Source organism: Equus asinus, chromosome X (assembly GCF_041296235.1).
Source record: "Equus asinus isolate D_3611 breed Donkey chromosome X, EquAss-T2T_v2, whole genome shotgun sequence".
NCBI classification, from domain to species: domain Eukaryota; kingdom Metazoa; phylum Chordata; class Mammalia; order Perissodactyla; family Equidae; genus Equus; species Equus asinus.
In genome coordinates, this window is record NC_091820.1 from 51,089,322 (window position 1) to 51,102,774 (window position 13,453).

At 42.3% G+C, this 13,453-nt stretch overlaps 1 protein-coding gene across 3 annotated transcripts in view; it reads right to left on the reverse strand.

Annotated features, from left to right (window-relative positions):
* Positions 1-13,453, reverse strand: part of ZC4H2 (zinc finger C4H2-type containing) — a 67,614-nt gene that overhangs the window by 25,196 nt on the left and 28,965 nt on the right. The window contains exon 1 of one of the 3 annotated variants that reach the window (XM_014832958.3): positions 6,734-6,942. The exons of 1 other annotated variant lie outside the window; for it this stretch is intronic. In XM_014832958.3, coding sequence (XP_014688444.1) covers positions 6,734-6,786 — 53 coding nt within the window. In that variant the 5' untranslated portion in view covers positions 6,787-6,942. Of the gene's footprint in view, positions 1-6,733; positions 6,943-13,453 lie in introns of those variants that run through there. One more of the 3 variants, XM_014832959.3, reaches the window with a different exon arrangement.

Consider the following 13,453-nt stretch of genomic DNA (forward strand, 5'->3'; position numbering starts at 1 on the left):
GGGGTTCAGAGAGAGGGAGGAATGAAGAATGATTCCAGATCATGGGATGGAGGGACATTTACTACTGATGGGGAAGACTAGGAAAGGAGAATGATTGGGAGTGAGGGTGGGGATGGAATTGAGAGTTCTGTTGGGGCTTGTTTGAGATGCCAGTGATACTTCCAGTGGGGTTGGTTAACTGGGAAGTTCGATATGTGAGTCTGGAACTCAGGGATATTCACCTTGATTCTAAGATCCTCGACAACAGGTCTAATTCATTTTAGTGGTCCTCACAGAATGTCCCAGCCCTGTCTATGGCCCAGAACAGGTGCTTGACAAATATCACCGAATGAAGAAAAAGGAGCCAGCTTTTTCTGCCTACTCTGGAGAGAACACTGCCTAAGTACCAAGTGTTCTTCCATTTAATGTTTACTCGCTCATCTGGAAAAACAACTACTGCCAGCAAAGCAGGTTTCTTAGAAGAGTTTGCCTTGAAGACTTTCTTATAGCTCACTACCAAATGTCAAGTCCTTTCCATTCTCTCTCCTGCGGTCAGCATCGTATGCCTTGACTTGCTCATTCCTAAGTCCCAGAGGTCCCAGCTGTCCTGTGACTTGCTGTTGTGTAGCACTGGGGCTGAGTCAGTTCTCAAGCCAGGTGACAGAGGAACCTGCTGAAGCTGCCCCAGCAATGACTGAAGGAAGGAAGGAAGGAAGAAGACATGTCAATTCAAAACTTTATCATAAGGTAGAATAATTTGAGTGCTATAATAATTTTCTCTGTGGGAGCCCAAAGGGCTAGTGATTCATTTGGGCTGGGAAATTTGAGACGGTTTTGGACAAAAGGTGGTATTTGTTCTGGGTCTTCCTTGAAGAATGAGTAGGATTTACAGACTTGGAATGAGGGTAGGATATTCAATAACGAGGGATCAGTGTTGGCAAAGGCCTACAGGAGTGGAAGTATATGAAACAGTGAGGAACTTCTGTGTGGATAAAGGATCGGGTGAATGAAAAGTAGTAGCAGATAATATTGGAAAGGTGGGTCTGGGTCAGACTTATGGAAGAGAGGGGCATGAATACCATGGCAAAAATTACAGTCAAATGTCTTGTCCAATAGACATACAGTAAGAAATGACCTCCAGTGAGAAACGAATTTCACACTGTAACCCAATATACACATACACATATATAAAACTGAAACAAAAGTTTCTGCAAAGAATACCTATCATTTCTCAAGCAATGTATGCTGATATTTTCTATCTTATTTTGTTCTTTAAAAAATTTTTTTTGCAAACGCTACCAGCAACTGACTAATGCATTTCATGATCTACTAATGTTTCATGACCTATTTTTGAAAAATACTGCTATAGGCAATGGGAAATCAGTGAATGTGTTCGAGGAATAACATAATAACACCAGTGCTTTAGGAAGGTAGTTCTCATAGTGGTGCGGGGGGCGTTCAAGATGGGAGGAGGGGGATGAAGACAGGAAATGGATACAACATTACAAATACCCAGGCCAGTCATGATGAAGGCCTAAAATGTGGCAGTGAGTGTGGAAGTGGAGAGTGGGGCAGGAATTTGAGCCAGATGTTGAGGGTAGAAATAGTAGGACTTGCTAAGTGATCAGAGGTGAGCTATAAAAAAGAAAGGGTAATCAATATTGACATTCAGGTTTCAATCTGAGGTAACTGTGCAGAGAATATGGCATTAAAGCAGAGGTTTAGTGAGAGGAGCTGGATTGGGGCAGGAAGAGAAAAAGTCTTAAGAGTTGGCCAACTTGAGCTGTGTCTGTGGTGGGATGTGGGATATATTGGGCTGAAGCTTGGAAGGAAGGTAGGGAGTAGAGACTGAGGATTTGGAGATAATATTCGATGCCATGGGAGTACAGAAAGTCACCCAGGAGAATGTGTAGAGAGAAAAAGAGAGGATCCAGGGCAGAAATTTAAGAGGGTCTACTTGACACCACAATATTTACTTCCAAAATGAGTTTTTCCTTTCTTAAGTGAGGAAAGCTCATTGTGCACGGATATGTGTGAATCGGGGTATGTGTATGTGCAGTGTGTATGGATGGCCTGTGCATGTTATAGAGACATTAGTATGCATTTGGGGAGCTGGTGAAGGGCTCTGGTTCATCTAGTGGTGGCTGCACTCACCTTCTCTGCCTCATGGCTTCTTTTCCTTTTCTTCCCTCTTTTCCATCTCACTTCTTTTATTCCATTCTTCTCTTCCCTTTTCCACATATCCACATGCTCCTTCATCAACATTTGAAAGCCCAAGGAATGGATGGACAAAATAGACTAGTGTGGGATTTGGGGGGGCTTAAGTCTAGAGCATGGTGTTGGAGTGTGGTTGGGATTGGGAGGAAAGACAGGGCTCAGCATGTAGTCAGAATCAAAAGTCAGGAATGGTCTGTGATGGGAGAATTCATTCCTGAGACATTTACCACTTCAAATTCTGCCATTGGTACGCATGAGCACTGACTATGAATGTGTATATTTTGGGGCCTGTGCCTAGGGGGTGTGTCTGGCTTTCAGCTTGACTTAATCAGGTCTTTAGGTGATATTGCCATCATCACCACTACTTCAGCCCAGAAGCAACGTTTTGTTTTTGTTTTTTAGCAGAAATAGGCTCTCTGCTCATACCTTTAAGAGATTTAGGATTAAAACAGTTGAAGAAGTGTGAATAATGGCTAAGCAGACTACCCACATTTGCTGAAATGCATATGCCATGCGAATTGAAAGATATATTCTCTCTTCCTTTCCTAGCTGTGTGACCATAGATAGGTTACCTAACCTCTCTGAGCCTTAGTATGCTTATCTGTAAAATTGGGATAATAATTCCTACCACAGATTTCCATTAGGAAGATTACTGTATTAAATGAGCCAAGAGTTTTGAAATTAGTGGGTGTTCAACAAACCTTAGTTCCTTTCTCCAGTTCCTTCTACCCTTTTGTTTGCTCCTTCCTTCTTTCCACCTCCCACACGTTTACCTGTCCATTTGTGAACATCAAGTGTGTATTTGTTATACTTTCTCCATTTTAAATTGTTAAATCAAGTGATGTAAGCTTTCTATATTATTCTAAAATTGTCAAAAACAGGCTAATTTAAATCACTTTTGGTGCATACACATCTAGATTTGTTATGTGTTCTTGATGGATTGATCCCTTCTCATATTGTAATGTTCCACTCTGACCCTGGGAATTTTCTTTTGCTATGAAATCTGCTTTATCTGATACTAATATAGCCACCCCTGCTTTCTTTCAATTGATATTTGCCTGGTATCCTTTTCCATCCTTTTACTCTCAACCTACCTATATCATTATATTTGAAATGCATTTCTAGTAGACAGAATATAGTTAGGCCATGTTTTTTAAATCCACTCTTTTAATTGGTGTATTTAGACCATTTATATTCAACATAATTATTGATATGTTAAGGCTAAGTCTGCCGTATTATTTTTTGTTATCTGTTTGTTCTCTCTGTTTTTAGTTTTTCTGTTTTCTTTGTCCTGCCTTCCTGTAGGTGACTTCAATTTTTTTTTGAATTCCATCTTGATTTATCTATAATGTTTTTGAGTGCATCTCTTTGTATAGCTTTTCTAGTGTTTGTTGTCACTATTACATTATAAATATACATAGATAGGCAGATATATAATTTATCAGTCTTCTGATGTCATCATTTTACCAGTTCATATACCTCCCTTTTACACCCCTTTACAGTCCCGTTTATAACAAATGTCTTAAATATTTTCTCTACATATATTCAGAATCACGAGATAGTGTGATAAATTTTGACCCAATCATCAAACATACTTCAGACAACTCAAGAGGAAAATAACTTCTGCTGTGTTTACCCATGTTTTTGCTTACTGTGTTCTTTCTTCCAAAGTTTTCTTTTGTTGTTTCTTTTCTGTTTCAAGAACTGACTTTAGTCATTCTTATAAGGTAGACCTCCTTCTGATAAATTCCCTGTTTTCTTTCACCTGAGAATGTCTTGATTATCCCTTTATTCCTGAAGGACATTATCACTGAACATGGGATTTGGGGTTGACAATTCTTTTCCTTCAGCACTTGAAAAATGTTGTGCCACTTCCCAGTAGGACCTCGTCAGTTTCTGATGAGAAATCTACTGTCATTCTAAATTCTTTTCCCCTGCAGGTATAGGTAAGGTGTTGTTTCTCGCTGGCTTTCTAGATCTTTTCTTTGCCTTTTGTTTTCAGAAGGTTGACTATGATGTGTCTTGGTGTGATTTGCGAGGTGGTTATCCTGATGGAGTTTGCTTAGCTTCTCAAGTCTGGAGGGTTATGCCCTTTGCTCAGTTTGGGAAGTTTTTAGCCACTATTTCTTCAAGTGCTTTCCAGTCCTGCCCTCTTTCTCCTCTCTGAAATTCTGTTGACATGAATGTTAGATCTTTTGTTATAGTCCCACAGGTCCAGAGGCTCTGCTCAATTCTTTCTGTTTTCTTCTTTTGAATCTAATTTCTCTCTGTTGTTCAGATTGGGTGATTTCTATTGTTCTGTATTTAAGTTGTCTGATTCTTTCCTCTGTCTTCTCCATCTCGCAGTTGAGCTCATCCACTGAGTTTTTAGAGTATTTTTGGCTAGTGCATTTTTCAGTTCTCAAATTTCCATTTGGTTCTTTTTTATGTTTTATATTTCTTTGTTGAGACTTTCTATTTATATGCAGAGATTTTCTAATTTACTATTTGTTTCAAGTGTGTTGTAATTGCTCCTTGAAACATTTTTACGATGGCTGCAAAAGTCCTTGTCAGATAATTCTATCTGTGTCATCTCAATGCTGGCATGTTTACTTTTTCTACTCATTTAAGTTGATAATCTTGTATGGCAAGTAAATTTTTCAATTAAATGTGGACACTCTGGATCTCTTTTAAATCTTTTGTTTTTGTAGACCTTTCTGACATCCTCCTTTTGCAAGGAAGGGGGGCAGTAGAAGTCCAGGTTTTCCACTGGGTCTCTGCTTGACATCCAGGTTGGGGAGGGGCTCCTTGTTACTGCTGGTTGAGCTTGGAAGTTCAGCCCTGTCTCCAGGTCTCTGATGATCCCATCTAAACTAGTAGTGGTAGGAATGCCTGGATTACCACCGTTGAGGGTAGAAGTGATGGCCTCCCATGTGGTCTCCACTGGGCGTGGTCACTTTTTCTTCCTCCCAACTGTTCCTTCTCCTGGAGTTGGGCAGAGGTCCCATTAAAGTCCAGTAAGAGTAGAAGTCTAGCCTCTCCACTTGCTGGCCTAAGCTTCTTATTAGATGCGTTGTTATTATGACAGCTGGCCTTTTCCTACACCAAGATATCCTACTTCCTATCTCTTAACGCCTTTGCAGAAAAAAATCGCAACCTACTCGCCCCCCTCCACACTTTCCCAGACCGTCCGTGGGATAGGGCGAGAAGACCAGAGCCTCTGCACGCAGATTGACTGGATTCCTGTCAAAATTTGGCATTTCCAAGCTGTTTGGCTCTAGAAAAGTTAGTTAAATTTTCTGAGCCTCCATTTTCCCAGCTGTAAAGGAGGTGTAGGAAGCTCTCAGGACTCTTGCTGAAATGAGGATAACAGGTCAAAGGGCTTGGCACAACAGGGGCTCAGTAATAATAGTTCCCTTCCTTTCACTTCCCCAAGTAAGTAGAGATGCAACCCCTTCAAAGGACTAAGAAGCCAAGGTGCTTCCTACCATCACCATCATGTATAAGTCTCACTGGAGGCATTCACTCCAAGGGTTAAATCTCTTGGTCAAAGTCTTATTTCTTAAAGGGACACGCTTGATATCTTCCCTTCTTGTTCTCCAGGTTCCTGGATAACACTAAAGGGAAACAGCTGGATCCTGGCCACCCTCAGAATGAGGGTGGAAGCCAGGGCAGGGAGGCCTGGTGCTGGCCCAGGCAGTCCACTTGCAAGGCGCTATTGTGTTCTAAGCGAGGACAACCGTCATCGCCTTGCCATAGCCGCTCCCAGAGCGAAGGGGTCAGGACGCAGGCAACTCCCACTTTGCTAGACCACCCTTCACCTCTGGCGGCTCAGAGCAACTGTTGTAATCCCACCACCGGGCGGGGTGTCTGCCTCCCCAGTCTCCATCGCTCCCATCCCCTTCCCAAGCACGGGGCTACAAGAGGAAGAAAGTGGTGAGGGAGTGAAACCAAAAAATACATACGCGCGCTCTCTTTCCTCACAGACCCGGCCTGCCGGGATTCCTCCGCACCGCGCCCTGACTCCCCCGCCAGCCCGCAGTCCCTGGCAACCGCCAGCAGCCCGGACGCGCTAGACTCTGCTTTTAAAAGGCTTGCCTTAGCTCCAGGTCTGGAAGTTGAATGTGAGAATAAAAAAGAAAATCTCGACTCCTAAACAGCAAGGAGCGAAATACACCTTTGAGCCAACAAACACTTAAAAAAATAATAGGTCTAAGAATGCCGTCCTCCAACTCCCACCTCAAGAAGAATAAAGCTATCTTGGGACCAACACCGCCGCCCCCGGTGTGTCTCCATCTGGCATTCTCAGCCACATCTGGCAAGAGGTCTCCCTTGGTCAGTCTCTCTGTTTTTCTGTCTCTCTCTACTAGTCTCAGTTCCGACTATCCCCAACATTCTTCCCATTCCTGATTCCCGTGTTGAATGGGCTCCTTTCCCACCCCCCTCCGCAAGTAGCCCAACAATAGATACTTTCCCTACGTAACTCAGTCCTCTCCGGCAGCAAGAGATTTTGGGGGCTTTGAGGGGGCCTCAGGGGGCGCTGCAACGTTCCACTTACCTGATCTCTTTAATGCTTTCCAATTTGCACATGATTTCTTGCTCATCTGCCATGCTTTTCACTCTCAATTTCACGTCCTAAGAAATGTACAAACACACAAGCCCCGGGATACAATAGACACAATGTAACCACCTCCTCCGGGCATGGAGCTCTGAGCCTGTGCGGTGTGGACTTGGAGAAGGCCTGGGAGCTGTAGTCCGCAGCTCTAGGGCCAGCCAGGCAGCCTTGGGGCCGGCAAGACTACAACTCCCAGAAGGCCAAGCAAGACATGTCTGTTTCTCTTCCCGCAGTCGTACTTTAAATCACTGTCACAGATAATTATGTCAAAGGTTGTGAGGAATACAATGCCTGGCTTGTGCTTGGAAAAAATGGGGAAAAATACCTCAGAAGGCAACTGAAGAGATGGGAGACAGACTCATTCACACCCCTCCGGGGGCCCTCACTCCTACCCATCCCCAAAAGGTTACCAGGAGTCGCTAATTACTTGACACTTTGGGGCAGGAGAGAAACCCTGCACGGGAATTTGCTTCTGAGATAATGAGTGTTCTGGCTGCTGCCAGGGAATTAGTGGCGTTGGCATTCAGATGGAAATGAGGCGGCAGTGGAGAAGAGGAGGAAGGAAGGAGGGAGCAGAAGCTAAAGCTGGGGGATGTTGAGGGGGGATGACCTCCTTCCTTCCAGCCCCCCATCCATTCTACAAACAGTTACTGAGCTCAAACTTTGCCAGTCAATGAAGGAGGTACTTGGGGAGCCACTGGGGGAGGCAAAGATAAATAAAAGCAAGTCCTTGCCTTTGAGGAGCAGGAAAGACTAAAAGATAACCCATTAATTACAGTGCAGTGTGCTGTCGTAATACAGGAATGGATAGATAAAGTGTAACCTGAGCAGAGAAGATGTAAATAGGTCTCAAAAGGTGACTGAGAATTTGCCAGACCATTGAGGAGGATGGACTTTACAGGAGAGGGTACAACATATATAGAAAGGAAAGGACAAGTGGGCCAAGCTGTCTGGAGCATAAGGTTCATATATGAGGTGTGGAGGTAGGAAAGAGAAGTGGGAGATGTATCTAGAAAAGGTAGGTTGGAGCCAGATTGTGAAAGACCTTGAATGTCATACTAAAGAGTTTGGACTTAATCGTATAGGTACACATTCATCCAATACACATTAAAGTGTTTACTGTGTGCCAAATAATGCCAAGTTATTTTATGTTTCAAAGCACAGACGTGATTAATTTGGATGGATGTCTTAGGGAGGTGACTCCAGACAAAGTGGAGAATGATTTAGAGGAGATGAGAGCATGTAAGAGGTAGTTACTCAGAGAGCATGGACAGGACCAGAGAGCTGGGCTTTGGACAAAAGGAGGACTTTGAGTCACTCCCACGTAAAGGTGAGTTGGAGCTATCTCTGACTGAGCTTACCATTTCTTTTACTGGGCCTCAGTTTCCTCATCTGAAAAATGGACTCAGTTAACCTCACCTCAAAGGCTTGTTGTGAGTACTCAATAAGATTATCCCCATATGGTGCTGAACACAAGGCTTGATATTTTTTAGGAGCTGGAGAAAAGTTAGTGGAACATGAATCTCAGGATACTCTGGGTGTCCACACTGATTTGAAGAGTTCTCCAGGGAAGGAATTGAAGCCGTTCTCTTCTTTGGATCCCAGACATAATAACTTCCACAAACAGGAAATTCTCCTTGTTGTCTAACCTAACAATTTCCTGATGGTCTTGAAAATCCCTATCTTATGGTGCCACTAATAGGCATGTGAAGACCATTGAGTTGGTTGGGCACAAAGACTGTGGGTCTGAGCTACCCTACCAAAGAGTCAAGAGCCAAGAACTGTCCCTAGCCCTGTCCTATAAGAGGAAGGGAAATAAAACAAGTCCATGTAAGGCATGGCATGTATCAGATACTGTGCTGAGAGCTATATGTACAGTCCCTCATCTCATTCTCACAACCACTGTGAAGGGGGTAAGTAGATTCATTCCCTTTTACAAGGAAGAAAACTGACTCAGATAGGGAAAGTGGCTTGTCCAAAGCCATACAGTAAGTTACAAAACTAGAGCCTGACCTCTGGTTGGACCAAGTTACTTGCAGATTAAGGAAGGGAATATCTATGAAAAAAATATGGAGACCAGAAGTAAGATGGGATCTTAGATGTAGATATTTCAAAGATAAATTACTTTATAATATGAGTTAACTCTGGTTTGAGGAGAAATGGAGGGTGTGTAAGGGGATGTGTGGGAAGCAATTTAGGAATGGCCTTTGAGGTTTTAAAACTAATGTCTCTTCCACCATCCACTTCCTCTTAAAATCTTTACCTCTCACTATATTCACATGCCTGGTAAGGGTCTAGATGTGGTTTTGCATCTGTTTAAATTAAATTGCATCTGTTAATAGCTTTACAGTGGGATTTTCAAAATAATTCAGCAAATACCTTTCTTTCAAGCCTCTCCAAAACCTTATTTCACAAATGAGGAAACAGGCCAAGAGAGGCAAAAGACTAATTCAAGATTACACAGAAACAGGACTCCTGACTCAGGGCCTTGTGCTCTTCCCATGGCCTCACATGACCAGCATCAAACTGCTGCTGCCCTCATGGAATCCAAATGCTTCTGTTACTTCAGCCAGATGGTACACTCCAATATGGGGAGTCTGCAGAGGGTCAAGTATGTCACATGCTCCCAATCTATGGACATTAAAGGGAGATGACAGTTAATCTAGAGAAGGGGCGTTGGGACACCTGGAGCTTGGAAGAAGGTTTATGCTATTTGTAACAATTAAGGTATTCAATAAAGAAAAAGGTCCATAAGATTCTTAGCTTCCATTCGTTTTCTTGGCTTCTTGACCTCTTTAATAACAGGTGTTTCACCTGATCCTTGCTGAGTTGTAAGAAACCAGGATAGCAATGAGAGGAAGGTAAATACTACAGATAAAGAGAAGAGAGTAGAAGGAAACCATAGCCTTCTGCCCCTTCTCCTGAATCAGTACTTAAAACAATACCTTTAAGCCAAGCTGGTAGCCTTCTTACAGTAAGTGTTCAAAAACTCTCAATTGATCAGAAGTCTGTAATTGATGATAAAATATTTAGAAGTTGTGCTAGCAATGAGTTCTAATGCATTATTTTATTAGAAAAACTGACTTATTTGAAGTGGTGAGAATAAAAAATCTTACTCTTATTAGGATAAACATTGTCCTTACAGGTAAGGAGGCCAGGGTATGTTGGGGTGAATACCATTAAAATTCAAGGAATTAGCAAAGGGAAAGCCAGCCAGTTGCTTGTTGACACGATACTTTCAGAGAATAGATCAAGATTTAAAGAGTGGAGGCCAGAATGTTTGAATTCATATATCTTTCCCTGTGCTTCAATAATGAACTGAACTAAGAGAAGAGGCAGAGATGAAACAACAGCTTTCAATCTAAATTGCCTTTCAAAAGGTGCTACAAAATACTCACTAAATTTCTCAAGTCATGTCTCTTAATTGGCATTGCTAAGAGAAAAACGAGCCAAAGTTTTTGGATCATCCCAGGCAAGAAATATTTGTTGTGTACCTATTATGTCAGGCACTACAATAGGCAAAAGAGATCCCATAGTAAATATGACAGATGTAGGCCCTGCCCTCACCAAGCCTGCAGTTTAGTTGGAGAGACCAGTTATTACAAAGATCACACACATAAATATTTAGCTATATCCAACAATTAGGGATTGGAAGAAGTCTAGGTTCTGTGAGCAAGCCTAACAGGAGAACAAACTTAGTCCTGGGCAGTGGGCAAGGGAACAGTCAGGGACAACTTTCCTGAGCAAAGCGTCCTGAGGGGAAACTAGGTAGGAAAGGAGGGAAGGAGCAAGAGGTATCAAGGATTCATTCATGCAATCAGCCATCAAATATTTCTTGGGTACCTACTACATGCCAGACACTCTTCTAGGTGCTGGGGCTATAATGCTTTGCATGTATTAAGTCAATTGAATCCTTGCAATGACCCTATAAACTATTACTATTATTATTCCCATTTTACAGAAGAGGAAGCTGAGGCACAGAGAAGTTCAGTAACTTTCACAGAGTCACTCAGTTAATAAATGGCAGAACTGGGATTTAAATTCAGACAGTCTGGCTCTGGAAGCCATGCTCTTAAACACTATGTTCTGTTGTTTCCCTAAGATTCTTGTCCTCATGAAGTTTACATTCTAGTGGGAGAAGCCAGATAATAATCACAGAAAAGAAAAAACAAAGAAATACACCAATTTTAGGTGGAGATAAGGCCAATAAATATACTAAAAGAGGATAATGGAATAGAGTAGTGGCAGAAGGGAGAATTTTTTAGGTAGGATGGTCAGGGAAGGATTTTCTTCAGAGATGACATTGGAGTAGAGATCTGAGAAGGAGTCAGCCATGCAATGATCTGGAGAAAGAGTATTCTAGGCAGAGGGAATAGACAGTGCAATGATCCTGAGGCAGGAACATGCTTGGCCTGTGAAAGAAAGTAGGTAGGGCTCTAGCTGAATGAGGGGAACAGTAGTAGATTAATGAGGTAGGCAGAGACAAACAGGATCTTGTAAACCATGATGAGGAGTTTTGATTTTATCCTAATAACAATAGGCAGTCATTGAGGGTTTTAAGTAGGGGAGTAACATGATCTAGTTTTAAAGATCGCTCTGACTGCTGACTGCTGTGAGGAGAATAGATTGCACTGGGGCAAGAATGGAAGCAGGTAACCAGCAAGGAGGCTATTGCAGTTATCTAGGAAATAGATGATGGTGGCTTGGATTGGAGTAGGAACAGTGGTTATGAAAAAAAATAGACTGAATGGAATCATATTATTGGATGCAGAACTGATATGATTAGCTCACAGATGTGATGAGGAGATACAAAGGGAAAGATAAGACATCTAAAATGACTCCTGGATTTCTGGCTTGGGCAATAGGGTAGTGCCATTCACTGAGACAGGAGAGACTGGAAGAGAACCATAGGATGTTAGGGTTGGAATGCCCCCCACATGTGGCACATGGAAAAACTAAATATCAGAAATGGTAACGGACCCTCCTGGAGTCAACCAGTGAGTTAGGGGCAGAGATAGGTAATCCCACTTTTACACTCTTCCAGAAACTTTCATGTTCTCTATCCCTTCAATTAATCTAGTCTAATAATTCTTATAATGTGTGTGTGTGTGGGGGGGGAAGTAATTGAAGCCTTACCCAAGATTCCCCTAGTAGATGGGAATTGTGGGTGATTAGCATATAATTTGCATCTGCCTACACAGATTGTGTAAGGTATTTTCAGGCAATGTTTCAGCTGAGATTCTTGTTTTGGGGGATGTCTTTGAGTCACTGTACTTTCTCACTCCTCTGTCCTTTCTCACTTACTTAATGTCACTGATCTAGATGCCCCATATGCAAAGTGCAGGGTATAAAGAGCTGGCAGAGTATGGGTGCCCCACTCCAAGTCTGTAAACCCTGTTGTAAAAAAACATATTATAAAAGTAGGCTAGTGTACATCTACTAAATTTTATTAGTAAACATTTACCAGCTTCCTCCAGAACTCAAGGGAGGAGAAGACACACTGACTGTGAATCCAGGACCTTGGATTCAAATGCCAGCTCTGACACTGCTTCCCTGTGTGTCCTTGGGAAAGTCCCTTCCCCTACTAGGTCTCAATCTTCCCATCTGTAAAACAATAGGATGGAACTCTCTAATGTCCCCTGGAACTTAAAAGAAAATATCTAACAGAGGATACATTCATAAAAGCCACATTTTCTAAGCCCAACAAGATGTGAACTTAGGAACCTCTCTGGTTTGTTTCCCTGTGTCACTCTAAGCCCCAGTAGATGTGAGTCATTTCACCCATCTGACCTTGTCCTTTGCTATTTATCCTGTTCTAAAGGATGCAGTCATTCTCTCATTTCCTTAAATTTTCTCTTATGTGCTTGTTCCCATAGCAGTTACATTCTCCTCAGGAGAGATGAGAAATCATGTGGACAACTGCTTGTGTTGTATTTATTTCTTAAATAAATGTATGTAGGTTTTCTAAATCTGTACAGATCAGCTTGCAGGAAGAGGCAGGCTAAAGGAGCAGAAGAGCTGTGTGGAGGGACTGGCTCCACCAGTAGCTAGCCAAGAACTTCCTGGTTCTCAGTTTCCTCATTTGTAAAATAACATCACAGCAGGCGATGGAACTCTAGGGTCTGCTCTAGTGCTGACATTCTGAGATTCTATTTTTTTGCCAGTTATGCTTTTAAAAATTCATCAACTTACTAGGAACATTTGCCACCAATTCTTTTGTTATTCATTTCTCATTTACTCAGAATCACTCAAACAGGAGGAGGAGGAGGCAGGAGACCTGGGTTCTCTGTCTAGCTTTGCCATTAAATTCCTGTTTGATCTTGTGCAAGTATGTTCCCTTCTCTGGGCTCCTGTTCCCACATTTCTAAGACAAAGGGGATGGACTAGCTGCTCTGGTATTCTTGCTCAGTCATTTTGGGATTCTATGATGCTTTAATTGGGTATCATTTAGGGTTTCCGGACAGCCAAAAGGGCTGGATAACTATCTTTGCAACGTTTCTGACCCCTTGGATATTTCCCTCCCCACAAACATATAAGCTGGTAATGGTTAGAAGGATTTTCTAAGACATGTGTTCACCTAAGTGTGAATATGTTTGCTGTTCATCAAATGCTTTCACCTATGTTTCATTTTTGCTGCAACCTGTCCTAGTTCTCATTGGCACC